Source organism: Sorex fumeus, unplaced genomic scaffold (assembly GCF_029834395.1).
Source record: "Sorex fumeus unplaced genomic scaffold, SorFum_2.1 ptg000010l, whole genome shotgun sequence".
NCBI classification, from domain to species: Eukaryota; Metazoa; Chordata; class Mammalia; order Eulipotyphla; family Soricidae; genus Sorex; species Sorex fumeus.
The window spans coordinates 24098634-24123909 of NW_026606067.1; the positions used below are offsets into that span (position 1 = coordinate 24098634).

Genomic DNA, 25276 nt, shown 5'->3' on the forward strand with positions numbered 1-25276 from the left:
ACAGGATAATGACCCAGACACCACAGCAGGTATGCGTGCGCATGTGTGTGTGTGCACGCACACACACACACACACACACACACACAGACTTGTCTACATATAGGAAGTGAGAGATTTTCACCTTGTTAGAGAAGCTGCTTACAGTGTCCATTGTGTTGACATAACTGATTACCCCGACATACACACCTTTTCTTCACTTACTAACAATAGTAATTAGTAAGAAAGCAAGACTAACCCACCAGCTTCCCAGTTTCACCATGCACTTAAGTCTGGTCTCCAATGTTTGTTGCTTCTAAAACTGAATGATTGGTTCTTTGTCAAGGAAAAGAAAAAGGGGGGTCTCCCCAGGGGCCAATCGGAGCAGAGAAATGGGAGCCTTCCCCATGCTTCTGGAAAAGTCACCCCAAAGGCACCTGTGCCCTCTCACCCCACTATGCACTGCTGAGGGTTCACCGGAATTTTATGGTGATTCCTCCAAATGTACTAAATACACGGGTGGTGTATTGGGGTACTGGGGCAAGCAACTGGTGAGGCACAGAGAAGAAATGAACTCTAACACTCACTTCTTATTTATCATTATTTGGGGGTTATTTGGGCCACACTTGGTGGTACTCAAGTCTTACTCCTGGCTCTGTGCTAAGGAATCCATCTTGGAGGGCTCAGAAGACCCTATAAGTTGCTAGGGACCAAACCCGGGCCGGCCCAACCCAATGGACTCTCTGCCCAGCCCCCTGCATGGTAAGCTGAGTATTTGCTTGCCTGGACAACAGACAGGAGGCCCGGGGCTGGAGAGTGGCTGGGGCAGCTGCTTCTTTAACTGAGACAATGCAGGGCTCCCAACTGCCCTTCCCAAGTGCCAGGGGCTCTCCCATGAGGGAGGGGTCGTGGGATGCTCTCCACGCTGAGCTTGGGGTTTGGCTGGGGGCAGAGCAGTGAGCGACCATGGCCTGTCAGCTGCCGCAGAGGGAGGCAGCCTGCCGGAAGCTCAGCCCACCCCCAGAACCCCACAGAGCATGGGCCCCAGGCCAAGGTGCAGGGGTGGGAGCCTCAGACCATTAGAGCAACAGGGCCTGGAGAACAGCGCCTGCATGTGAGAGAGGTGGAGGAAGTGTCCTGTCCGCCCAGCTGGCCTGAGAAGACCTCAGTCCCTTCTTTGGGAGTAGGGCGGCTCCCGAGTCCACCATGCCCAGGATACTGCCAAGGGCTTGAGACCACTGCTCTCCTCACCCCTTCTGGTGGCCAACCCAGGCTCTCCCCAAAAATCTCTTACTACCCTGAGCTACTCGACTTCTTGCTTACTGCAAACTTGTGGGCATGAATCTCTCCTGAGATGTCTTTAGATAAAAGGTGGGTTCTGTATGCTGCTCCCTCCGGGCCCACCCAATTCTCTCTCAGCCTGGGTGAGCCAGTCCCTGACCAGGGCTCTACCACAGAGGTAAAACACCTCACTCTAAAGGCTTAGAAGAAAGGGACGTTGAAAGAACTGATAACAGAAAACTGGAATGCGACCCAGAACTTCACCTGACATGGGAGCCCCTCAGCTTCTAAGGAAGGAACTGAGGCCAGGGAAAGTCCGTATGAAGGGCCTCATCCCAAGGCCTTTCCGTGAAACCATGCCAGCCCCTTGTAGTGCCCCACCCCCCACCTCTGGCCATCTCTAAATCTCTGAGGTCCTGCACTTGACGAGTGGCAGATCTGTGATCAAGAAACGCCATCACAGAGCTAGGAACTTGTCCGAAAATGGAAATGGAGTGGAAGATGGCTCGGGAGAGGCAGCTTGCTGGGCCATGTCTGGGAAGGGATGGATCTCTGCTAGCAGATGAAACACTTTCACTACTTTAGAACCAGCTGGGAATACTCACACACCAGACGAAACTGCTATAAGGAAGTTAGAAGGAATTCTCAGACCTCTCTGCAGAGGATCCACGAGAGGTCAATGGTGTCCATGCATCGGTGGAGACGGGAGCCTCACCTCCCACAGCACGGACTTCCCACAGAGAATGAGGGCGGGGGGTCCATTCAAATGATTTTTAAATGGGGGATCTTTTAAATGATTTTTAAAAGAATTCAGGATAAGGGGGCTGGAGCGATAGTACAGTGGGTTTGCCTTGCATGAGGCTGACCTGGGTTCGAGTTCCAGCATCCGAAGCACCACCACGAGTAATTCCTGAGTGCAGAGCCAGGAGGAACCCCTGAGCATTGCCGGGTGTGGCCAAAAAAAGTTAAAAAAAAAACTCAGACTAAGGAGAATGATATTATTCATATTTTCAGTGACTTCACACCTACTGGGCTTCCAATCACTAATTACAACTGCAGAAAATCCCCATGGTGACAAGCAAACCCTTCTCTGAGTTTCTTTTAATAGAACCAACAATCTGCATGATGAACCCGACTTTCTCCTCAGCATCAGGTGCTAACAGTCAATCACAGCCTGGAATGTGAGACAATGCCGGAGGGGGAAGGCGCCTGTGGACGTGTCCCCCGAGCCACACCAAAGACACCCAGTCTCTAGCCCGAGTGTGAGTCCCCTGTGGGAGCCGCTGGGGAAGAGGCACCCAGTAAGGTGCTTGCATCCCAGGGGCTGCGTCTGCTGTTTCAGTATTTGGAGAAGACAGATACACAGAGGGGTCTCATGGGCACCGGGACAGAAGTGCACAGTCTCCCTGGACACATAGGTACACACAGATACATATACATGAATGCATACATATACTCACGCATGCCCACAACACACACACACACACACGTACATTCACCCACACACCATCCAAACACACCCCTTACACACAGCCCCATATACATCCCCGTAATGCATCCCATATGTGCAGCCACATGCACATCCATATACGCATATACACATACACACTCATATACACACCAACACACACACACCTGTTACACACTTCCACACTCATACACACCCATATACATACATACACCCATATACATATACACTTATATGTATAAGTGTATATACATATACACTGTACATACACACCTATATACACATACACACCCAGATACATATATTTATACACACACCCCATACACTTACATACCCATGTACACATGCACGCTCATTTACACACATACAAATACCCATATACATATACACACACATATATATACATACCTATTTACACACATACACACCCATATACATATATATGTGAATATGCATCCCTGTGTACACACTTGCACACCCATTTACATATATACTTATACACATACTAATACAGACAGGTACACACAGGCCCATATACACACACATGTACATACCTGCACACACATAAACAACCACACCCCGACAGACACCCAGGGCAATCCCTAATTCATGCATCCATGCACATATCTGTCCACAGTGCTGGGTGCATAGTGTGTCGCTGTCCCCCGGGCCCCGGGTATGACAGGAGCCATGGCACCGACGTCCTGTCCTGTCTTCCTCCTCCTCTTCTTCCCTTCAAGGATGATTTGTTTTATGGACGCGGCTGTCCCCAGCCTCTGCAGCACATCATAAAAGCCGCCTTCTGTGTTGCTGCGGACACTCATCAGCGCACAGGACACGCCAAGGTTAGCGGTCACCGCAAGTGTGCACGCTGCCAAGCCTTGCCAAGCTCTCTTGGCAGTGGGACGAATGTCACCAAGAAGAGAAGGGACTCGCAAAGGTTAAAGAGAAGGCAGCCTCTGTGAGTGTCTGGAACATATAGGGGCCAATATCACACCTCACAGGCCCTTGGGGGGACGGCCCATGGCCAGGCTTGTGCCCCCGACACTTCACTCCCTCCCCATCACCAACTGCACTGTTCCTGCACTCCCAGGTCTGCTGAAAGGCCCCAGGGGCCAGCCAGGCAGAGGCGGCCCTCAGTGGCCAGTGAGCTGCGAGGCATTGTGCCTTCACTTGCTCTACCAGACCCCTTCCTCCAAACTTACCTCCACAGGGGAACTGCACAGGCGTGCACGCGCGCACACACACACACACACACACACACACACACACACACACGTCCCCAGGCTTTAGAGTCACAGCTGAAAGAACTGAGCCCCTGGCTGGCCACTGGAAAGTGTGCTGGGAGAACATGTGTGTCGCCCCCCCCCCCCCGCCTCCATTTTTCCCTGCCATAAAAGGGCGCTGAAGTGCTGACTGTCAGAAGACACTGTCAAGGAGAAAAGGGTACTGGTATTTTGGATACTCCTCACTGCTCGCCTTGGAGAGAGTTATTCTTGTCACAAACCCTTTTGTCTGCATCTGCTGACCGCCCGCCCGCAGCCAACAGCGAGCTTTAACCGTTTGTCACCTCCTCACACCACATGCATCAGCTGTTGGGTCTTTGTTACTGGTATTGTAGGACTAATCCGCTGTAGCTGTTCCACTGGGCAGTAAATAAAACAGAAACGGGCTCCTCAGACAATCTGCATGAATATTTCAGATGGCTTTTACAACACCGATTCACAAAATCAAATAAATAAATAACTCCCCAGCCGCCCCCCATCCCCCACCCCCCAGTGCCAGCCTCCCCTGGGGCCCGACGCCTCCTCGGCAGTGTGGAAGGGGCCGAGCCGCACCTTCCAGAAGATGTGTCCAGCCGGGTGGACAGCGCGGCACTCTCCAAACTTTGGCGGCCCAGCCCTGGGATTCAAGGTTCAAGCTGGACCTGGTAAACCCCCGGACCCAGAGTGCAGCCTTGAACATCTGGAGTTCTGTCTCTGGGTTTTATTTGTAAAGCATGAATGTCACACAGCATCAGAAACACATTGGGGCACCGGCCAAGGCACTGGCATTGTTTCCATCTGTGCCCAGGGTCACAGGGAAACCCCCAGCCCAAACCTGGGGGCTACCGGGCCTATGGGTCCTAAGTCCTACGGGTCTTGTTCAAAGACCCCCCTACTGTCATCATCCCCTTCCACCCACACAAAAGGTACCTCCCCCCGGGGCTGCTTTTCCCATCAGAGAATTTCTGACAGACACAGAAGCAGGGGTCAGAGTGCGGAGCCTCTTCCTAGATGATTTCTGGGGTCCCTCAGATAAGGTGGCACACAAAAGCAAGCAGATCCTGGGAAAGACATCGCCAAAGCACTGTCCTGGGCGTACGTCCACCCTCCTGCACTGTGCCCGGCCTCGCTAAGCAGACTCGTGGATCCCTGCTGTTTGTTAAGTAAATATTGATCACTGAGAGAGACAGCTCTGGGCCGGGCTCTGACACAGCACACGCAGGGGCCGTGTTCGGACCGTGTCCCAGAGACTGGGAGCTGGCGGCAGGGGAAAGGGCAGGAGGAAAGGTGGGAGCAGGTGTGAAAGTGGGTCTGTGCCCCACTCTCGCCCACTCTGCTGGGTAGGGGAGGGAGACAGCGGTGAGACAGACCAGAAGGCACCATCCCTTGGGTGCCCCCATGAACCCACACACAGCCATCTGTGGGGGGATGGGGAGGAAATGGGGTGTGTATACCCTGGGCAGGGGATGATGACATTCCCACGCCAGTCCCCGGGAAAGGGCCTCACAGAGAGGAAAGAGCTGGCAGAAGCAGGGGTGACTGGAACCTGCAGAAAAGGGCCCAGCCCGCAGGAGGCCCTCCGCCACCAACCCTCGACTGCCCTTCCAGGGCTTGGGGCCTGGGCCTTCGAATTGGCTGAGCCCAGGAGTGGAGCAAAGTTACTTCGCATTTCCTCAGTTTCCTGTTGCTTCCTTGACCAACCTTCTTAGAAACTGTGCCATGTTCCCTCTGAGGAAGAAGGCTCTGAACATCAACAGGCAACTGGCCCACCTGCGGGTCGACTCTAAGGAGAACATGCCCTCCTGAGCTTGGAAGGGTCTGGAATAACGGGGCGGGTGGGGGATTGCCAGGTTGCAGGGGTGAAGGCAGGGGAGAGTGCTGGGCCTGCAGGTGTTTGTGCTCTCCACTTCCTCTCAGGGCTCCCTGCTCCCTGCCTCCTGACGGGGTCTCAGAGGGGCTCAGAGCACGGCAGGGGGAGACCTCTGAGATTCTGTCCTGGGAGCGAGCACACTCCCTAGTTAGATGTTTTGCTCTTTAAATAAGTGAAGAGCAAATGCTTACAGGAAGTGGCTATAGTTCAAGGCTACCCTCCGTAAAAAAAAACAATAAAAACTCAACAATAACAACAACAACAACAAAAATCCCCATATTCCCTGGATCGAAACAAAGCCATAACAGTCCGTGCCTTTTCTTTCCTTTCTTTCTTTTTTTTTTAATTTCATAAACCTCCAAAAGAACAATGTTCTGTTGAGCGAAATTCGGTAGCATTCTGTAAACATTAATTTAAGGAAATCAATAGACTCAGTGAGCTAAAGCCATATTGCAAGATAAACCGGGCAGAGTGCTACTTTGTCAAATAGATTTTCGTTTTCTCGGCTAGATAAAGACAGTTTCAAAATGGGCAAACGTGTCGCAACCAAGGTTGGAAAAGTATGTGGCCTTCACAGTCTGCCCACTCCCTCTCCAGAACTGGATAAACATCCTTTAAGTGTGATAAGATGGTGTTGTGCGGGGCGCGGCCTCTCGGGGGGCGAGGGGGTGCACCCTGGGCAGGTTTCTCGGTCCTCTCACAGATGCAGAGAACAGCTGGGATCTGGGGAGACGGTTAAACTGGCTCAGGGGGCTCTGCCCCCACCACACTCCATCTCAGCCTGACTTTTGAAAAGAGAGGAAGAAAGAAATCTTTATTCATGCTAACCTGATGGTCTCGCCTTCGTGCCAAATCTCAGAGCCGCCGTCTCCAGCGGGCTGGCAATCAGGGCTTCAGCTGGTGGAAACCCAGCAGCAATTTGATGTAAATGTGACAGAGGGGTCCAGGTGGGTGAGCCCCTCAGGAGCCCCAGGACCGAGCTCCCTCTCAGCCACATACTTCCAGCACCCCAGGGTCCTAGGGACCTCCCCAGGCCACCCCCACCCTCCCTTCTGCAGCAGCCTGCAGTGATGCCGGGACGTGACCAGCAGACAAGGGTGACAAGACTCAGCATGGGGCAATGTCCCAGCAGTGAACAGTCACATGGAGACCAACAGGATACTCCCAGGACGGGGGTGAGACCCCAGCAGGCAGAGCCCTGTGGGGGCAGACGTGGGCCAGACCCGGGGAACTGGGCCAGCTAAGGCAGCACACTGGACTCACTGGATGGGGCTCTTTGCAACTGAAGGGGATCAGGTCCCTGGATACTCCCACCCACCCGCACCGTCCAAAGCCGCGACTCCCTCACAAGGGAGAGCAAGAAACAGAGCAACATCAGAGCACGACCAAAGACCCAGCGCTTCAGTTCCCTCCAGACAGGAAGTACAGGAAAAGGGGTGACAGGGGACAACTGCTGGGAGCGGAGAGCAGTTTAGGGGCGGCCACCGCAGAGATGAGGAAGGTAGTTTAAGCGTGGTGCACCAGTGCCTGGCTGTGCAGGGGAAACCGGGAAGGCAGGGAATCCAGAACCCCCGCCGATGTGCAAGGTGTCTCCGACAGACGCCTCGGTGGCCCTACAAGCACGTGGCCGATGCAGAATCGAGCACATTGAGCACATTGAATCGCAGCTTTGCAGTCACAGAAAAGGGCGTTGGCATTTTCTCCACCAGATTTCTCCACATTCTCTCCGGCAGCTCCTCAACCTTCTTCCAACCCTGGCCCCCTAAGACCTCACTTCTTTCCCGCAAACACCCCCGCCCCCTGCAGTCCACGTTGGCCCCCAAGCGTTACGCGTTGTGCCTGTGGCCCCTGAGTGTCCCTCAGTGGGAACATATGGCTCCGGGCAGGCAGGGCTACCCTCACCATGGAAACTTCCCCTGGGTGGCCCTGCAGGCAGCTGTTGGGCTGAGTAAGACCATGACTGCCTGAGTCTGGGAATAAGGATAAAAAGCTGGTCTTGGCCTCGAACCCCCGAGGTCTGCACACTACCCTGTGGGGCTGAAGCTGGTGCTGAGCATCCTGGGCGAACACTGAGAAGCTAACAGGCTATCACGTCTGGGGGGAGAGGGTCTGCTTTCCTCCCTCCCACCCCCGGCCCCACTGTGTCTCAAGTCACTGCAACTCCTAGTGAGTCACAGAGCTAAGAAGGAAAAATCGAAGCACATGGGGAAAATGCACGGGGGTGAGTAACCCCATCGGGCCCTCACTTTATCCTGGGGGCCTCAAGAATCCCAGAGCTTGATCGCGCCCACGGTGCTCGCTGAGCCTCCTCTGCAGTGCCATGGCAGCTGGGCCATGGGGGCGACAACCAGCACAGGGCCAATGTTCCCAAGAAGTGGGGCTTGGGGACATCAGAAGCAGGAGGGGAGCACAGAGTTCAGCCCCTCCTTTCCCACAAGGGACTGGGAGACCGAGTCCAGGGGGATGCTCCCTCCTTTCTCCTGAACCCTTCCGTTTCACCCACTAGTGCCCACTTGGTCAGCAGGACCTGCTGACCTGGGGACGGTGGAGGGTAAGTGGAAGGTGGGGGAGCTGGCATTTCCTCAGATGAGTTCAAGGGCAAAGCCACATCCGCCCTAGGCAGCCTTGAGGGCGCGACTTTCCTGTCCCAGCAAAGGACCCGTGAATATCCCAGGCCAGCAGAGGCAGAAGTTAAGCTTCTGGGCCGCCCTGACTCGAAGCATTTTCATTGGCCCACCAGGATGAGTGTCAGCTCACCCCTGGGGGGACCAAACCCTTCAGGGTACATGACAACTTCTCTTGCATTCATGCCTGGGGTGGGACAACACAGTGTGGAATGAAGGACTCAAATGTGCATTGCAGGAGGGGCCCGATTCTGACACAGCAGCATGGAAGGGCCCGACAGTGTGGGTTGGAATTTGGAGTTCCCCAAGACACGGTCTTTGGGATGCCTTTGCTCTCTGTACCACATGAGCTGGGTGAGCCCCCGAGTCCGAGCTTGGAGCCTGGGGGGCCCGGGAGGTTAGCTCTGTTCCACGTGTCACAGAAACATGGAAAGGGGCTTCTGAGACAGCTGGGCCGTGGGAGAGCAGCCCCCCACGTCAATAATGGGTGCTCAGAAGAGGGCCTGGTGAGAGGTCTCCACCCTCAACTGTGGCAGGCCATCTCCATCCGTGTCTTCAGGGGATGCCAATGTCCTCATGTGTCCCCATCCCTCTCAGCGGCACTGAGGCTGAGCTGGGAGCATGTGATGGGCAGAGTCAGGACAGGTGCTGAGATACCCTTAGCAGCAAGCAGAGGAACAGCCAGAGCGGCCCATCCACTTCTGGGGCCCACCCAAACCTCGCCCCAAACCCAGGCAACCCCAAGGCCTGCAGCCCGTGCTGTGTCCTTACTGCGCCTTGAACATGGTCTGTCCCCTGCCAGGAACACACAAGAGCAGGGAGGTGGGGGAGCCTCCTTCCTGAGACCTCCCCCACCAACACAGCCCTCACCACCCCCCACCTGCTCCGCGGCGAAGACCACCAGGACCTACCCCTCAGGCAAGGATGGGGCTGGCCAAAACATGCCACAGAGCATAGGGTTGGGGCCCTGGCCTTACAAGGGGTGATCCTGGTCCCCCCCACCCAGCATCACCAGGAAGGCCCTCAAGGGGGCAGCTCTCAAGCACCACCAGGGGTGGTCCCAGACAAGTAAGACCCAAACCCTGGGGCAGCCACACCGCTGAGGGCACTCTGCATCTCTGCCAGACACCCCACTGGGCAGAGAGGCCGGGGAGCAGTCACCAACAGGAGTGCCCTGGGGAAGTAGGGGGGTGACCGCTGGGTCACTCTGCGCCATCCCCTGAAAACCCACAGGTTGGCACAAGTATCTGAGCAGCCAGGTGGCAGGTCCCCGAGGTGCTCGGCTGTGGCCCCAGGGAGGGAATGGCTCCCCAGGCCCCTGAGGGCGGGAGGGGATTGCGTCTCCCTCATACTGGCCTATCCTCCTGGACTCAGGCAGGACGCTGTCCAGGCAGCCACGGCCTGCGCCCCATCTCACGTCTCCTGACCAGTGGCCCCTGGGTGCTAGAACCTGAGCTCCAGAACGCTGAGGCTGTGACACGTTGGCTCCAGAAACCAAGGTGTTCTGGGTTGTGGCATTGCTGCCACCAGGCACCACCAGGTTCTTCTCATCCCATCTGGCCTGCACTCTGGCCAAGACCGACGAGGACCCCCGCCACCTGTACCCTTGTTTGCCGTGCTACTTCGCATCAGGGGAAATGGCGCAACGCTGGGCTACCACCCACTGCCGTTCCATGCCCTCGGACTCGGCTGTCCTCTCCGCCCACCATGTAGGCTGTGCACGTGTGCCCTTAGCACCCACTTCCTTGTGAGCCTTTGGAGAGCTGGGTACTGAGTCCCCCACTTTACAGACCAGGAAACTGAGGCACAAGCTGGGGGCAAGACACATGTCAAGGTCTCAGCAGAAAAGCCTGTGCTCTGCAATGCCATGCTGACGTGGGTGGGGGGCAGAGGACCTCCCAGGAGGTGCTCAGGGAGCCCTGGGCTCATGTATGATGCGCAGTTCAATGCCAGAACTTGAGTATATAGTGCCAGGGGGTTCCCCAGACCACCCCAGGAGGGGCTTCCCAGCCCTTCCAGGGCTATACCCAGCTGTGTCTCGGGACCAGGTATGAGGTGCCGGGTCTAACCACACCCTGCCCTATCTCTCAGCCCTGGGGGTGCTGCCTTGTTCTAGTACTGGACCAGTGATGTCGAAACGCTTCCCAGTAGGGACCCCATCAAATGATACGAGTGGAAGTTTTGTTGCAAATGGCTCCCAAGGCTTCCCAGGGGGTTTCGGGCGGGGGGGTGGGGCCACTTCCTGGCCTTAGTGCTCTTGCTCCTATGCTGGTTAAGTCCAACTCTGCTGACCATGCTGCCAGTCATTCCACCCCCTGGGCATAGGTGCCTGCTATACCCACAGGGCACACGTGCACACCAAGCACTACCTCCCATTTTCCAAGGGGCGTCCCCATGAGGACCATCAGTTTTTGCCAGAGTCTAAAACATGGGTTCCATGGAACTGTTCATTTTTATCACACACATGGCTCCTAAGATGTGACTCCAGAAATGCCAACTTCAGGGGCGGAGAGATAATACAGTGGGGAGGGTGCTTGCCTTGCACTCAGCTGACCTAGATTCGACCCTCAATACCGAGTCTGCCAGTAGAGGTCCTTGAGCACAGAGCCAAGAGTAAGACCTCGGCACCTCTGGGTGTGCCTCCACTCCCCGAAAATAAGCAACTTCAGGGGGAATGTTTTAAAATCCCACCAGGAGGAGGGTTGGCGGTACCACAAGTGCCTGGATGTCATCACCCTGTTGTCTAGAGGCTCAACGATCTAGAGACTCCAGGTGGAGAACCCAGATGGAGAAGGCCTTATAGATGGGCTGCCCCGTGGCTGCCTGAGATCGTACTTTCAAGCAAAAGTCAAGTTCCTTCACTGGGATGAATGCAGAAGATGGAGGAACAACCATCAGAGTCTACAGAAGCAGGAAGGGTCCTGCTAGTGAGCTATGGCCTAGCCCGGTGTTGTGAATCCCAGCCTATTAGAAGGACAGATGTCCCTTTGGAGTTCAAGGGAATCACTTGAAGAACCATAAAAAGGAGATACTATTTTCCCAGCAGGTAATAAATTTAGATAATTATTATCTTGAGGAGTGGGATAGTCTGAGTGGAGCTGGTTTTTGCAGAGGTTTAAATAAACCCATGGGTGATAAAATCATAATGATCTAATAATGGGAGGTGAGGGATGTTCTGGGTACATCCTGAGTCTTTAGAGAAAACGGTTCATTCTGCACAGGGTCCGCCCTCTGCAACACGCCTCCTGCTCCCTCCCTGCACTTGTTCGTCCCCAAGAGGGGCACAGGGCCCCTAGGCTAGCAGGCTCAGGAATCTGGGAGTGGGGGTCCTAGCCAGTATCCTACAGCTTTTGGGGGGGTGGGTAGGAGAGTGGGTGAATACCTGGCAGACACTCAGCTCTTGGCTCTGTGCTCACAAGTGGCTCTGGCCATGCCCAGGGAACTGTATATGGTGCTGTGGGGGGGACAGGGTTGGTGTAGGCATGAGGCAATTACTTCTTCCCCTGTTCTCCGTCTGCGGCCCGTTTCTGAGTTCTTAGCTAGACAGAGTCCACTTAAGGAGTCCAGGCAAGGACCTGACCCCAGTTCCCAGGAAAATAAACACAACCTTAAAATCCAAAACTAGGTCTCACTGGGAGACATTCAAGACATCTGATATTGCCATGGTCCAGACAGAAACCAGCCAAGCCCATGAGTAGGGAGTGGGAGGGGGCAGGGGGCAGAAACGACTCATTCAGACCCAAGGGGAATGCAAGATGGGGTGCAAAGCCTTCCTGCAAGTTCTGAAGCTCAAGGAAACCAGAACCTTCCACAAAAGGGCGGGGGGAGGAGGAGGGGGCGCCTCCATGTGCAGGATCAAACAGACTCACCTATCCCTGATCTGCATCACTAAGTAGCTCATCACAAGTCACTCTCAGGGCCCACGGACAGGACAGTGAGAGCCAAGTGGGGCAAAAGGGCACCCGCAGGGAGAGAACCTTCCGGAAGCGGGAGTGTGTTCTCTGCTCTGGGCACTGGGAGAGGGGTAGTAGGCAGAGGGGCCTGGGTGAGAGCTGGCGAGGCCCAGGCCTGACCCCCTGCCTCTCCCAGCCGCCCCGCCGGCCAAGCTCTCTGTTCTGGCCCCATGCCTGGCAGCTCTTGGCCTTGGGCAGGGGCCGGCTAATGTCACAATTCACTGGGGGTACAGGAGAGGGAAGAAGTGGGGGTGGGCATGGGGGAAAGGGTCTTGGTCACTTCACTTCCCACAGTCCACTCTGGGCTCCATTCGGGGTCACGGGGCCAGAGCCCCGGGGGACATCTGGAGTGGAGAGCCGGGGGAGGGAGGAGGGGGGAGGGGAGTGGACGTGAACGTGCCGGGGCCAGGCACACAAAGGGAGGCGCGGGCAGCCTGGGCTTGGGCTCGGCGTCTGGGAGGGGAGCAGCAGCTAATGAAGCATTTGTGGGGTGGCCGCGTGCCAGCCCCGCGAAGATGCACTTGGGCTCTGCAGATGTGCCAGGCCCCCAGAGCAAAATAATGACATAATCACCATCAATGTCACAGCCCAGACCGCGCACAAGGTGACAGCAGGCAAGGAGAGGCCTGGGCCCCAGCCTCTGTGCCCGGGGCTGTCCCCTCAGGTGAGGGGTGTCCCATCCAGCCCGCCCCAGGAGGCGGGGAGGCAGGCAGGGGCAGGAGAGGGCACTCGCCAGACGGCCTCTATCTCCTGCTAAATCCAGGGCTCACTCACACTTTGTCCGGCCTGGCTCATGCCCCAGGAGGCATCTGCTGGGAAGAAAAGGCCAGAAATCCGGGGGCGGGGGGGAGGGGGGCGGCGAGGTCTAGGGGAGCCCACCAATTAGCAGTCCGTGGCCCACCTCAAAGGCCCCATGGAAAGCAGGCATCAGCTGCCGGGTCGGTCACCTGCCCAGCGGCCTGGCCAGGTGAGGTGGGCGTGTTAGCGCAGCTGCTGGCTTTGAAGCGACTTTTGTCGGGTTGAAAGTGAAAGTCTGTTTGAGGAGCCACAAGAACAATAGTCCTCGCCGGAAGGAAGAAGAGGCAGTTGCACAAAGGCCGGCCCGGCACTGCTCCTTTTCATTGCTTCTAATGAAAGATTCATAAGAATAACTTCAATGTTTTATGACCCTCTTTTGGGGAAGGACTGTATTAGTGGCATCAACTTCCAGGGCCGGGTTCTCTTTAAATCCCAAAAGGGCTATGGGGAAAGTCTTGTTCAAAGAGCCCCAGGGAGACTGTCCGGCTGGCTTCCCTGAGGGCCCTCCTGTCAGGGGTCTGGGGCTCAGGGGGGTCCCGCAGCCCGGAAGTGGCTGTGACAGCGACAAGGGCCCCATCCCAGGCCTACCCGGGTGCCCGTCGGGCCCTGGCTCCTTGGAAAGAGGCTGCAGTGGGTCTCTCCCCGCGGGGCCGGCTCAGAGGCTGAGCGTCAGGGAGGAAGACTCGCCCCTTTCCTCCTTCTCCAGGGCACGCTGCACCTCTGCCCCACGCTCAGCAGCAGGGCGGAGGGCGGAGGGGGTGGACTGTATTTGCTTTATATCATGTTACCAGACAGCACCGAAGGTGAGCAAGCTCAAGGCAACCGAGGAAAGTGGGGAGACGGTTCTAAACTTCAAAAACGGACCTCTAGGGACCAAACTTCCGTACCTCACCCAAAGATATTTGCTGATCTCTGTACATCGCACCAGCTCACACTCACATACTTGGCACCTGACCCTGAGCTGCTGAGAGAGGCAGGGAAGGGGCAGTAAGAATCATGCCCAGGCCAGACGGTGAGAAGCCCACATGAAAAGATGGGGAAGAGGCGGGCGGGGGAGGAGGCACTAGATTGAAATGGATCCGCGTCTGCCACGAGCAGAGCCACTGAGTCTGGAATGGGCCCGGGTTGGCTGAATGGGCCCGTTGATTCTAGTCGAAACAAATGGGCTCCTTTCAAAAGGTTCTTAGAACCTTAAGAACCGAACGGACCCGACACAATGGCTCCCCTCGCCGCTGCCCTGGCCCCCTGCACCCCCACCCCCGGCAGCAGCCTCATCAGAGAGCTTGTCCCGAGGGTCCCCTGGATCATCCCTCTGTGGGAGGTGGAGAGAAGAGGGGCGTGAGCAGCCCACACACAATAGCCGCCCCCCACCCCCCAGCCTGTCCAAACCTCTTCGTCTCAGAAGGACGATTAATGATGAAGGCCTTCAGGGTCGGTCCCAGAGGTGGGGGAAGCCCACTGCCACCCCAAACCTGGGGCTGCCCCCTCCTCTTGCTCATGGCTCTGCCCGTTGGGGTAAGGAGCGTGGCGGGAGGGGGCGGGGCGGGGGCGACAGATCGTGGGGGGTGGGGGGTGGCGGGAAGAGGAGAGCCAAAGATTTTTTTTGTGTGTGCGTCTGCCCTTGTATAATTCTATTCTCACTGTGAACTCATCCATACACAAAACACAAGGACTTTTTTTTAAAGAGAGCAAAGCCACAGGGAGGGGAGGCGGCGGTGCGCAGCGCTGTGTTAAAAAGGACAGTCTTTTCACGAAAATCATTTCATAGAGGCAAAACAGACAAACACAAAGAGTGCAGACTTTTTCTGCGACATGAAATGGAGTAACTGATAAGGTCAGACACGCGGTACCTAAAGACGGGCATCTGTGAACCCTTGAAGTCAAAGGGGCCATGCGCGGAGGAACAATCTTTCAAAGGAAGCAGATCATAAGACCCCACCGAAGCCTCTTTCAACTTTATGAAGCAGGAGGAGAAAAAGCTCGGCGTGGGGAAGCCTGAGGAGGAGCCTTGAACTCTTGTCTGAAGGAAAGATGAGACCCCGCATGGGCCTCCACAAAACATCTTTTTTTTTTTCATTCTAAAAGCTCCTCTGAACTTTGCGATGTGCCAAGACACCGTCATGGAAAGCTGTATAATTATGGGCGATCACCCCTGCGGGACCCGCTTTGTTCCCCCCAACAAAGGACAATAAGCCAAGGAAGGCGACAGGCCCGGCTCGAGGTTTTTCTTTAAGGATGTGGAAAAGGTCAGGGGAGACGATCACTAATAAAAGTGTCGAGTAAGGAGGTTTGAAAGTTGAACTCACTGGGTTTGAATGTAACCCCATGACAAAAAGACCCAGGGCGCTGCAGATGCAGTGACATTACCAAACAGATGAGAAATCAATCGGCCCCACTTCATTATACCCATCAACACCTTGAATCCCAAAAGGCCAGCAGAGAAAGGGAAAAAAAAAAACAGCAAAGCTGCACACGCAGGCACAGAATTCCCCACCCCCACGCGACTCCCACACCGCCCCCTGCAGCCTCCTCCTGAACCCACAGCCCCTACCACCTCATCTCCAAATTCCAGGCCGGCGCTGGGTCCCAGGAGCGCGCCCCTAGACAGCCATGTGCGAGCACATATTCGGAGCACATTCATTTAGTCTCTTAAAAGGCCCATTTGGCTTGTCGGGGGTGGACTGGCAAGGAAAGAAATGGTGTGAGGGTTTCTTTGCCTTCTCGCCACCCACCAAGAGTGTGTCGTGTGATCGTTTAAACGGCTCAGCAGCTTTGAGGCCAAGAGACAGGAGCAGCAGCGAACGGCTCTTGCTCATGTGCCAGTTTTCCAAATGATCACTCATATTTAAGTGTCTATTTGGAGCAGAGGAAGCGCTTCCCAAACCCACCTGCCCTCATTTTTTTCTTTAAAGAGATGACGATGCGGGTGAGAGACTTCCAAACGCACTAAATCTGAACTGTGTGCACACTCGGTGGTGGGCAGGGCACAGAGGAAGGTGTGGGAGAGAGAAGACCCTTGGCAGGTGCTCAGAAGTGTGTGTGTGCATGTGTGCCTGCATTTGTGTGCACATAGGAGCCAGCCTGGGTGTGCATGCTGGTGTTGTGTATATATGGCAAGTGAGTGTGTCTGCACTTGCGTGCATGTGTGAGCCGGCCCAAGTGTGCATGTCTGTGCATTGTCGGTGTGCATGGCACCTGTGTCCACATAAGCACGATCATGTTCATATACATCTGCGCATGTGTACACGTGTATATCGTGTGCAAATGTGTGTGGCAGCACATGGGAGCATGTGCACACGTGTACTACCCTTGTCTGTGTGTATGTATACCGCGTGTCTGGATGGGGTATATATGTGGGCACATCTGTGTGTGCCCATGTGTGTACACATGTCCGAGCACATGTGTGTGGGATGCTAGCATGCAGCTGAGTGCTTCCCTCTGCTGCCCCTGATGCCAGGCAGATGGGCAATGGGGAAATCTAGTCGTGAAAGAAACAGTTCCTACAGGCTCAAAGCAGGGTCATGTCCCTAAGCCTGGGCCTTTGGGGAAGGTCTGCCTGGGAGGGAGACCTCTAGAACTGGCCCGAGCACCCAACAGAGGCTCAGTGACCTTTATTGTCTCTCTCACTATGGCTGTGAGGGCAACAAAGGCTTACGGGATGCCCCACCCACCTCTCCTCCAAGTCAGAGCATCTTGTGGTTGAATGGGGGACCGCCACTCCCCCCACGGAACAGAAAGTCTGACGCTATCCCACGAGAGAAACAGGCTGGACACGGGGAGCCACAGGGTGCTGCTACCCCTACCTGTATGAGAAGTGGGGGTGGGGCAGGGTCTCTGGGCTGTGCACACCCCATCACTGTCGGGCGCAGACTAGCGCAGAGGCTGGGCTCCCCCTGACACGCCCTCACCCACACTCAGGGCCCTTGCAAGCTCCCACCATCCCAAGTCTGCATGTCAAGAATCTGGATGTCCATATGCACAGATGCTTGGCAGGGCTCAGAGGAGGGGGTGCAGGTCCGGGGAACAGGGCCAGACAAGGGGGAGAAGAAGGCTCGGTGGCAAAGCAGTCCCTGGGAACGTGGGGTTCAGAGGAGGAGGCACAGGATACGAAGGAAGAGGCCCAGAAACTGAGGTTTAGGGGAAAAGGAGACACAGGCCTGGCAAACAGAGGAGGAATGATGGGTGCAGGCGCCACCATCCCGTCCACTGAGAAGACCTCACTGTTCCCTGGGGAGCCAGGGGCAGAGGCAGGTGGGAGTCACCTGTCAACAAGGGTCCCTGATGGAGGGAGGGACAGGGCAGAGCAGGAAGAGGAAAGAAGGAGGAAAAGATGGGTGACAGCAGGGCTCAGCCTTCTCCCAACACCCCGTTCTCTGTCTGGGGCCCCTGGACCACTGCTGGAGTGATGGTGGGGTTTGAAAGCCACAGACCACCCCCCTGTCTTTCTGTCTGCCTGTCTGTCTGTAGTCTGATCGTCCACACCAGGCAGATCTGGGAAAATGCAAAGAACTCAGGGGGATCAGCCTTTTCCTTAGGGGGTGTATGTGTATGTTTTGGGGGTCCCTGGAAGAAGGTTCAGGGGCCAAGGTACTGCTCCTGCCTACACAAGGATGCAAAGTTGGGGCATCGCAGCGAAGGGTTGCTTGGTACACCTTGGCAGCAACGGGGATCGAACTTGGGTCCTTGCACATGGCCCTGAGCCCTCAGCTATCTCCCCAGCCTGGGCAGGACATAGGATGGACACTGGGAAATGCCACTCCCTCCCCTCGGCTGCACTTAGGCTGAGCTGCAGAGGTGTGGCAAGGGGTCCCTCCCAGCATCCTATCTGCTGCAAACCCTGGGGTCATATCTCCTGCTCACCCTGGGGTCCTGTCCCCTGCTTATCCTGGGCCAAAGCAGCTTCCTTGATTCACACTAAGGCCAAGAAACTTAAGATGATGCCACGGTTCAGGGACTGGATGGAGCTGGAGGTGATGGGCCACCGTGTTAAGTGACAGCCCACGCTTCTGGCTTTTAAGCTTCCCCCTTTAGCACTGGCCTCCAGGCACAAAGCCAGGGGAGGGAAGAGTCAGACCAGACCCTCCGTTGTTATCACTGCCATTGCCTGGAGGTGGGGCTTGATGAGCAGAGCTTTGGGGGACCCGGGGGTGGGGAGGGTCAGTATGTGCACCCCATCTCAGTGGGGACAGCTAACTTCTCTGCCCAAAGAATGAGGCCCAGAAGCTCCTGAGAGCTGGTGGCAAGGGCAGCGCCATCGCACCGCCGGGCCCCAACTCCTCACCCAGAGCGCTCTTAAAATAGACCCGAGATAATGCTGGAGGCGAATGCAGAGAAGCCTCTGTTGGGTGACTGGGAAGGAGTTTGGAGGCGCTTGGGGCCTCCCCTGCCAGCCTGCCCTGCTCCCTGCTTCTGACCCTGGAGCAGGGACGGGGTGTGACAGACCCCTGGTACCCCACCTCCTCTCAGCACTGAGCTGTAGACATGCAGGCACGTAGCCTGAACAGCAACTCTGCTGGGTGGGTACAGGTCACACACACACAGATCCTTGGCAGTCTACACCACCTGCCAGGCAACGTCTCTGTAGAGCCTGACAGGGTGTGGGGTGGGGGAAGATGAGGCTGATACCAAGGCACATGGAAGGTGCTTGGACCAAGTCTCACACTTCCATCTTCTAGAATGCTCTGCCTGCGGAGTAAGCCAGGCTCAGTGACAACAGACTTTCAAACCATTTTGCCTAATGTTTGGAGGGAGGGGTGTGGGGGCAGACCCAGATCTTCTCAGGGCTTGCTCCTGGCTCTGGGCTCAAGGCTCACTCCTGGCAGGGCTCAGAGAACTCTGGGGGGGGGGGTACCAGGGAGCAAATCTGGGTTGCCACTCACAAGGCAAGTGCCTTAACCCCTGTGCTGACTCTCAGGCCCCTCTTCTGCTTACTTTTAAAGAGAACAGCCCCCCACACCCACCACCAGATCCATGCTCACCGCCCATCCTGACAATTACTCTCAGGAATAGGACCATCTGACCATCATCATTGCACCTTTCAAAGAACCACCGAGCCCTGAACCCCCGCCACACACACGCCTGAGATCAGCAACCCCTCAGTCACCATGACTGCTCTGCACAGCTCAGAGAGGGAAGCAGGTGTGGTACATGTGCCCCCACATGAAGGTGTGAGTGGGGAGGGGCAGGGCTGGGCAGACCACCCCAGGGCCCTCTCTCTTGGCTCCGTGGGATAATGGGGCCTTTGGGCTGCAGGATAGCTGCCTCCAGCCCTCCAAGGGGTGCGGGTGAGCCGGATGCGTGTGCCCCCACCTGGCTCCGGGGCCCAGCCAGGAGCCCTGCGTGCACCTCAGTCACAGAACTCCGCGAGATGCCCACGTGCATTCCTGGGCTGGCGCCCGGGACCCGTGAGCACACTGGGAACAGGCTGCCTGGTGGCCCCTCTTGCCAGGTGACCCCAGCTTCCAGGAACCGCAGCCCTGTGCTAAGTCCAGAACACGCATGTTGGAGACAGACACGTGTGTGCACAAGAAGGACCTGACAATTCAGTGCTGGTGAGTCACACTGTCCCCAGCCCTGCCCCGGGCCCTCCTGAACCCTCCCAACAGAATGACAAGAGCAGCACGGGAGGGCGCTGAGCGACCTGCTCAAGCTCACTGAGCAGAGAACCGCGTGGAAGGGTCTGGGGACCCCACTGCAGGCTTTCTCAGAGGTGGTAGGTGGCGGGCAGTGGGGACCCAGCGGGAGCAGTGCTGTCCTGGCCGGCCCCTCCTGCCTTGCTCTTTCTGAGGGCTGGCCCATCCCTGGAGGCCAGGAGCGGAGAGGGGAGAGGGGAAGGGGCTTTGCTGAAGACCCCAGCGGCGAGGGCTTCTCACCGACACACTCAGAAAGCTTCTGGAGCAGGAGGAAGTAGGGGCCCAGCCCTACCTCGAAGTCGTTGGCTTTGTTGTAGTGCATGTTCAGGGCCCGGTAGAGCTCGCAGTCCCTGGTGATGGACAGCTCGTCCGTGCCCGTCACACCATCATTGATGGCCTGGCGTGCGAACTTCTCCATCTGGATGTAGTAGAACTCACGGAAGTTGCTGAACCACTTGATGAGCTGGGAGGTGATGCACCTGTTGAACTGGGAGAGGAGAAGGCAGGTGAGGACACTGGGCCTCACAGACCCTCACCGTTCCTGGGGAGGAACCATCAGAACTCCCAGGAAAGGTCCGTGCCAATGGCACCAGAACCAGGGCCACCTGAAACTGCCTCCACAAAGGAAGTCCCCTGGTGGCCTCTCCACCCTAAGCCCTGCCCTGCATTCAGCTGCAGAGTTTTTCTCTTAGCTGGAATATGGCACACAGTGTCTTGGCAGAACCAAATGGACCCCATAGATTCTCATGAGCCCGGGAGCTCTGGGAAGCACCTGGCTGCGTGCACAAGGAGGGATTGTTACTGGCCTGATTTCTTGCTTCTTTTCTTTAGTTTTCATTTGGGGGGGGGGGGGGTGTGGATCCTAAGCAGTTCTCAGGAGGTCGGGCACCACCCCACAACCTGGGCAATTCTCTGCCACTGGGCCATCAGTTTAGCACAAAGACCTGGGGACACGGTGCTGCTCAGCCCTGCAGTGCCAGGGACACCAGGGCACTCCAGTGCTGGGAGCCTTCAGGGCTGCACCCGGCCATGCTGTAGGCACTGTGTGGTATCGAGAACCCAACCTAGGTCAGGCATGTGCCCTGACTGCAGTGCTGTCTTGCGCCCATCTTTTGCAACTCTTCAAGCGAGAACTCGTGTGTCTACCCACCTTCAGGGCTGGAGGAAGGCCTGCTAAGCCAGGGCAGCATCTGCTTACTGGTGCTAAGGGTGGGCTCTCTGGCCACCGGCTGTGCGGGCGTAACCTGCTTTATTAGTCTGTCAGCTCAGACCCAGTGAGTAGACACTCACCACAGCCATGGCGGACAAGGCTGGAGCACCCCTTCCCTGGGCAACTGGGCTACTGGGAAGGTGTGGCCAGCACTAGGTGCCCAGGTGGCATCGGCAGCCTTAACTGGCATCTTTTTAAAATGCCAAGTCTGCGATACCATGAGGAGGCTTCAAAACTTTGCTTGCCTGGTTTCCCAGAGGCCTGCACGTGCCTCTGCCTGCTGTCATTCTCGACATGGACCTTCACCCAGAGGACAGATGCATCTCAGATGCCAAGTCAGAACCAATGGATCCAGAGCTTCCTATCACACTGGGTGACAGATACCCCCTGCCTTTTGTCATCATTGGCCTTCCTCCCCACTCCTGGGGTCCCCCTCCAGTAAAAAGATGGGGGGCACTCATCACAAAGAACACTTAGGGACTGCAGGTTCCGGAAAGCAGCAAGGCACGCACCACGATAGCTGACCTGCATGCCGGGCCGTCATGTCCACAGAGAAAGTTGTTTCTCCACCGAGATAATAAATGAAGGAGGATTTATGGCCAGGAAAGGAAGGAACCAGGAGACAGAAGCAGGGAGAGGGGTGTTTCTCCCAAAAGGCCAACTTGCATCCTAATTGCTATGGAGTTGCAAGGCCCTCGCAGATAATTGACCAGAAAATGATTAAGTCATCAGCAAATCGTTTCTGCTTGCAAGAGTTCAAACATGTACTTAACCTATCCAAGAATTATATTTTCACTCCGTGTGTCTGCTTCGCCTCTATTCAGCCTTGCGGGGAACCCGATTAAAAAGACAACTGAAAGACCCCCGTTATCTGATCTTCTGGTTGCCGATTTCAATAGAACTTAAACCCATTACGATTTGCTGAACTTGGAGCTCTTTCCATTTTATCTCAGCGGTAAAATACACTGTCCAAATTTCCAGACACTGAGATAAGGACCGCAGGCCCCCGTGACGGCTTACTGTTCCTTTTTAATTCTTTTAGAATAAGAAACAAAACATTACAAAATGATAGCAGGCTGTGCACTGGGGAATGAAAATTGCTTTGACATGGAGATTAGACTTCGGCATTGTTACAAGACATTGTCTCATATGGACAAGAGGACTGTAGAGGGAAAAAATAGGAGGTTTTTTTTTTTTCTAGAATGGTCATGAATGACCTAATGGGGGAGAACAGAAAAAGTAAGTACACTCACCATTATTCAGGACCGGGACATAAAGGGAGATTTAAAGCTTATTGTTGGTGAATGGAAATACCGGGGAGGAAGAATGGACGAGAACAACAGACTCCCCAAACATCACACAAGCAAAACGGCCGGCAGAACGGTTCCAGGACCAAGCCAGCAGCTAGCTCCCCCCCACCCCCAGAAGTGAGTTGAATGTGGGAGGCGTTTGCGGTCAGCCCAAGCGAGATAAAGGCAGGCGCCTCCCCTCCTTTTCCAGATACTCCCCCCAGATGAAGGAAGGCGGGGGGGGGGGGTCACTGCTTTAAAGAGTTAATTTCCCAGGTTCTGTAGTGACTTCCAAGCACAGGATCAATTGTTATACCAAGGAAAGCTCTGTGGTGTGTTAATGTGTTACTGCAGAAAACTAATGGCCACAATAAAGATGCTGTGTTTCCACCGGGTGTGGGCCCCTGTGACGGAGACGGATGCCTCCCCTGGGACAGCTCAGCCTCAATATGGCAGAAGAAACTTTCTGCATATTCAGTGAGCATGGTCAAAAGATGCATAAGGAAAATCAGCCTGACACCTATCATCTGGGCAGCGGGCAGCAGGTGACTGGGGTAGGCAGAGACTGTCACTGGAACCGTTGCTCTGAAGCTCTGGGCTCTGGGGGATAATGCTGTTAGTTCCTGCTTGGACAGACACCCACAAACCTACAAGGTCCTCACCAGGGTACCCCAGCCTGTCTCAAAGCACCTGAGGCCCCCAAGTGAGGGGGTTTTCTGTCTGCGAGTTGCTGCGGGAGACTGAAGGTCTGCTTATAGCCCTGCCTCGTCACCCTACTCTTATCCTTCCTAAAGGGTCTCGCTTTCCGAGCTGGTATGTGCAAACTAAGTGGGGCTCCTCCACCTCTCTCCCCCCAGGGTGACAGAAAAGCATCCATCTCATAAGCCCCCCAGTTAACTGTGGGCGGAGAAGCACCTGCAGGGTGAAAAGGCGGACACCATCCTGCTCACTATACAGAACCTCCCCACTGGCTTCTCCCTACTTGTAAAACTAACCCCACTGTCTGTTTTGGGTGCAGATCTTGATGGTTTGGGTCGGGATCTGAACAGGGCTTGGGTCACAGTAGCCAGAGTGGTCAGGCCCATTGGGAACATGGATACGTCCACCGGTCTCAAGATGTATGAGGCAGGGTTTCATTTCTGATTTTTAAAGAATGCCCAGGGTCTCAGGATTGTGTGAGACTGTAGTGGCTTCCTTCATCTGAGCCAAAATAAATATTCAAATATATATATTCACCTATTTTCAGAGAATCTGTCTAGCTTCTTAGGCTTTGCTAGTAAGTCACTCCATCTTGCTGAATGCTTCTTAGCACAGTGTCCCTAGAGGTGAATGTGCCCCTATGTGTCATCACTAGTTCAATCTGGACTTTCCTTGACACTAAAGAAATCCGGGAGTGCCCTATCACTGAATTCTAGGATGTTTCTGGAACACCTTGCCTGGATTTGTCAGCATGAGCTCAGGGAACACAAATCTACTGAGTCTTGACTGAAGGCAGAGGCGTAACTGCAACAAGGAAAGTTGAACGTTTAGAATTTATTCCAAAGAATTATCTGCCCTCATGGCTCCCCTCCATTCTAGTGGATAACTGAAAGTGAGACCAGGTCCCAAGCAAAGCCTTCCCCACCAACTCCGGAGCAAGCGGTCAGACTCAGCCACCTGAGGCTCACTGTAGCACTGCACTGTCCTCCCGTTGTTCACTGATTTGCTCAAGCAGGCCCAGTAACGTCTCCATTTTGAGACTTGCTATTACTGTGTTTGGCATATTGAATACATCACGGGGAGCTTGCCAGGCTTTGCCGTGCGGGCGAGATACTCTTGGTAGCTTGCCGGGTTCTCTGAGAGGGGTGGAGGAATCGAACCCGGCTTGGCTGGGCCAACCTCGTGCAAGGCAAATGCCCTACTGCTGTGCTATCGCTCCAGCCCACCTGAGGCTCACACTTCATTTTATTTATTTATTTATTTATTTATTTAATTTTTACAGATGAAATCAAATTTACTTCCCTTTCTCAAACTTTAAATGAAAGATTCACGCCAGTATTTTCATGTTCTTTCCTCAGAGTGATGGTCTGCAAAGCTGAAGGGCCTAATGCCAGCTTTGATTGGTTTGTACTGCACCAAATTTAGAAGCACTAAACTAACCAAGTCCCGCCACCCCCACCACACACGCACCCTCCTGCACATGCACACACATGCACACACATTCACACGCTCACACGTGCACTCACCATGCGCCCACATGCATACACACACTCACCCAAGCACATCCACGTGCACAAACACTCGTGCACTCTTGTACGTTCATCCACGTGCACACACCCATGCACGCTCATGCACTCACGCACACACACCCACTCTCACCCCTCACACATAGTTGCATGCTCCCACATGCTCCCTCACACACACTCACACTCACACATGCTCACACACTCATGCACACTCCAGTGTGCACACTAGTACATGCTCGCACTCCAGAAAAAAATGTCTATTATCCAACCTTAGTGGCTACTCCCCAGGCCTCAAGCAGCTTCCCATCGAGGCCAAGGCAGCATCCCTCAGGCGGTGCTTTGCAAAACCTTCCTGAGGCCTTGGGAATGAAAGGTGCGGGATAAATCATAGCTGGGTCACATGAGAAGGTCACTGGACCAAGGGGCTGGGCTGGAGGTCGGCAGGCAGCCGTGCTCGCCACGCTCACCACCTCCCAGTGCAACCAACGCTATGCTGGGAGGTTTCCCTGGAAAAAGGTTCTAGAAGTCTAGAAACCAGCAGACATCCACCAGTGAACACTCCACTTCTAGTTACCAAGGTTGGACGGTTGCCCAGCAAGTCCCATCCAGGTTCCCGAGGTCTCTCTGCCCTGGTTGGGCTCAGAGAGTCTGAACGAGCTCTTGAAGACATTTCCCTTCTCAGCCT

At 55.3% G+C, this 25276-nt stretch overlaps 1 protein-coding gene across 3 annotated transcripts in view; it reads right to left on the minus strand.

Annotated features, from left to right (window-relative positions):
* PROX1 (prospero homeobox 1) overlaps positions 1 to 25276 on the minus strand; it is a 50829-nt gene that overhangs the window by 6590 nt on the left and 18963 nt on the right. For all 3 annotated transcript variants that reach the window (XM_056110773.1, XM_056110774.1, XM_056110772.1), the window contains one exon: positions 20160 to 20354. In XM_056110773.1, coding sequence (XP_055966748.1) covers positions 20160 to 20354 — 195 coding nt within the window. The remainder of the gene's footprint in view (positions 1 to 20159; positions 20355 to 25276) is intronic.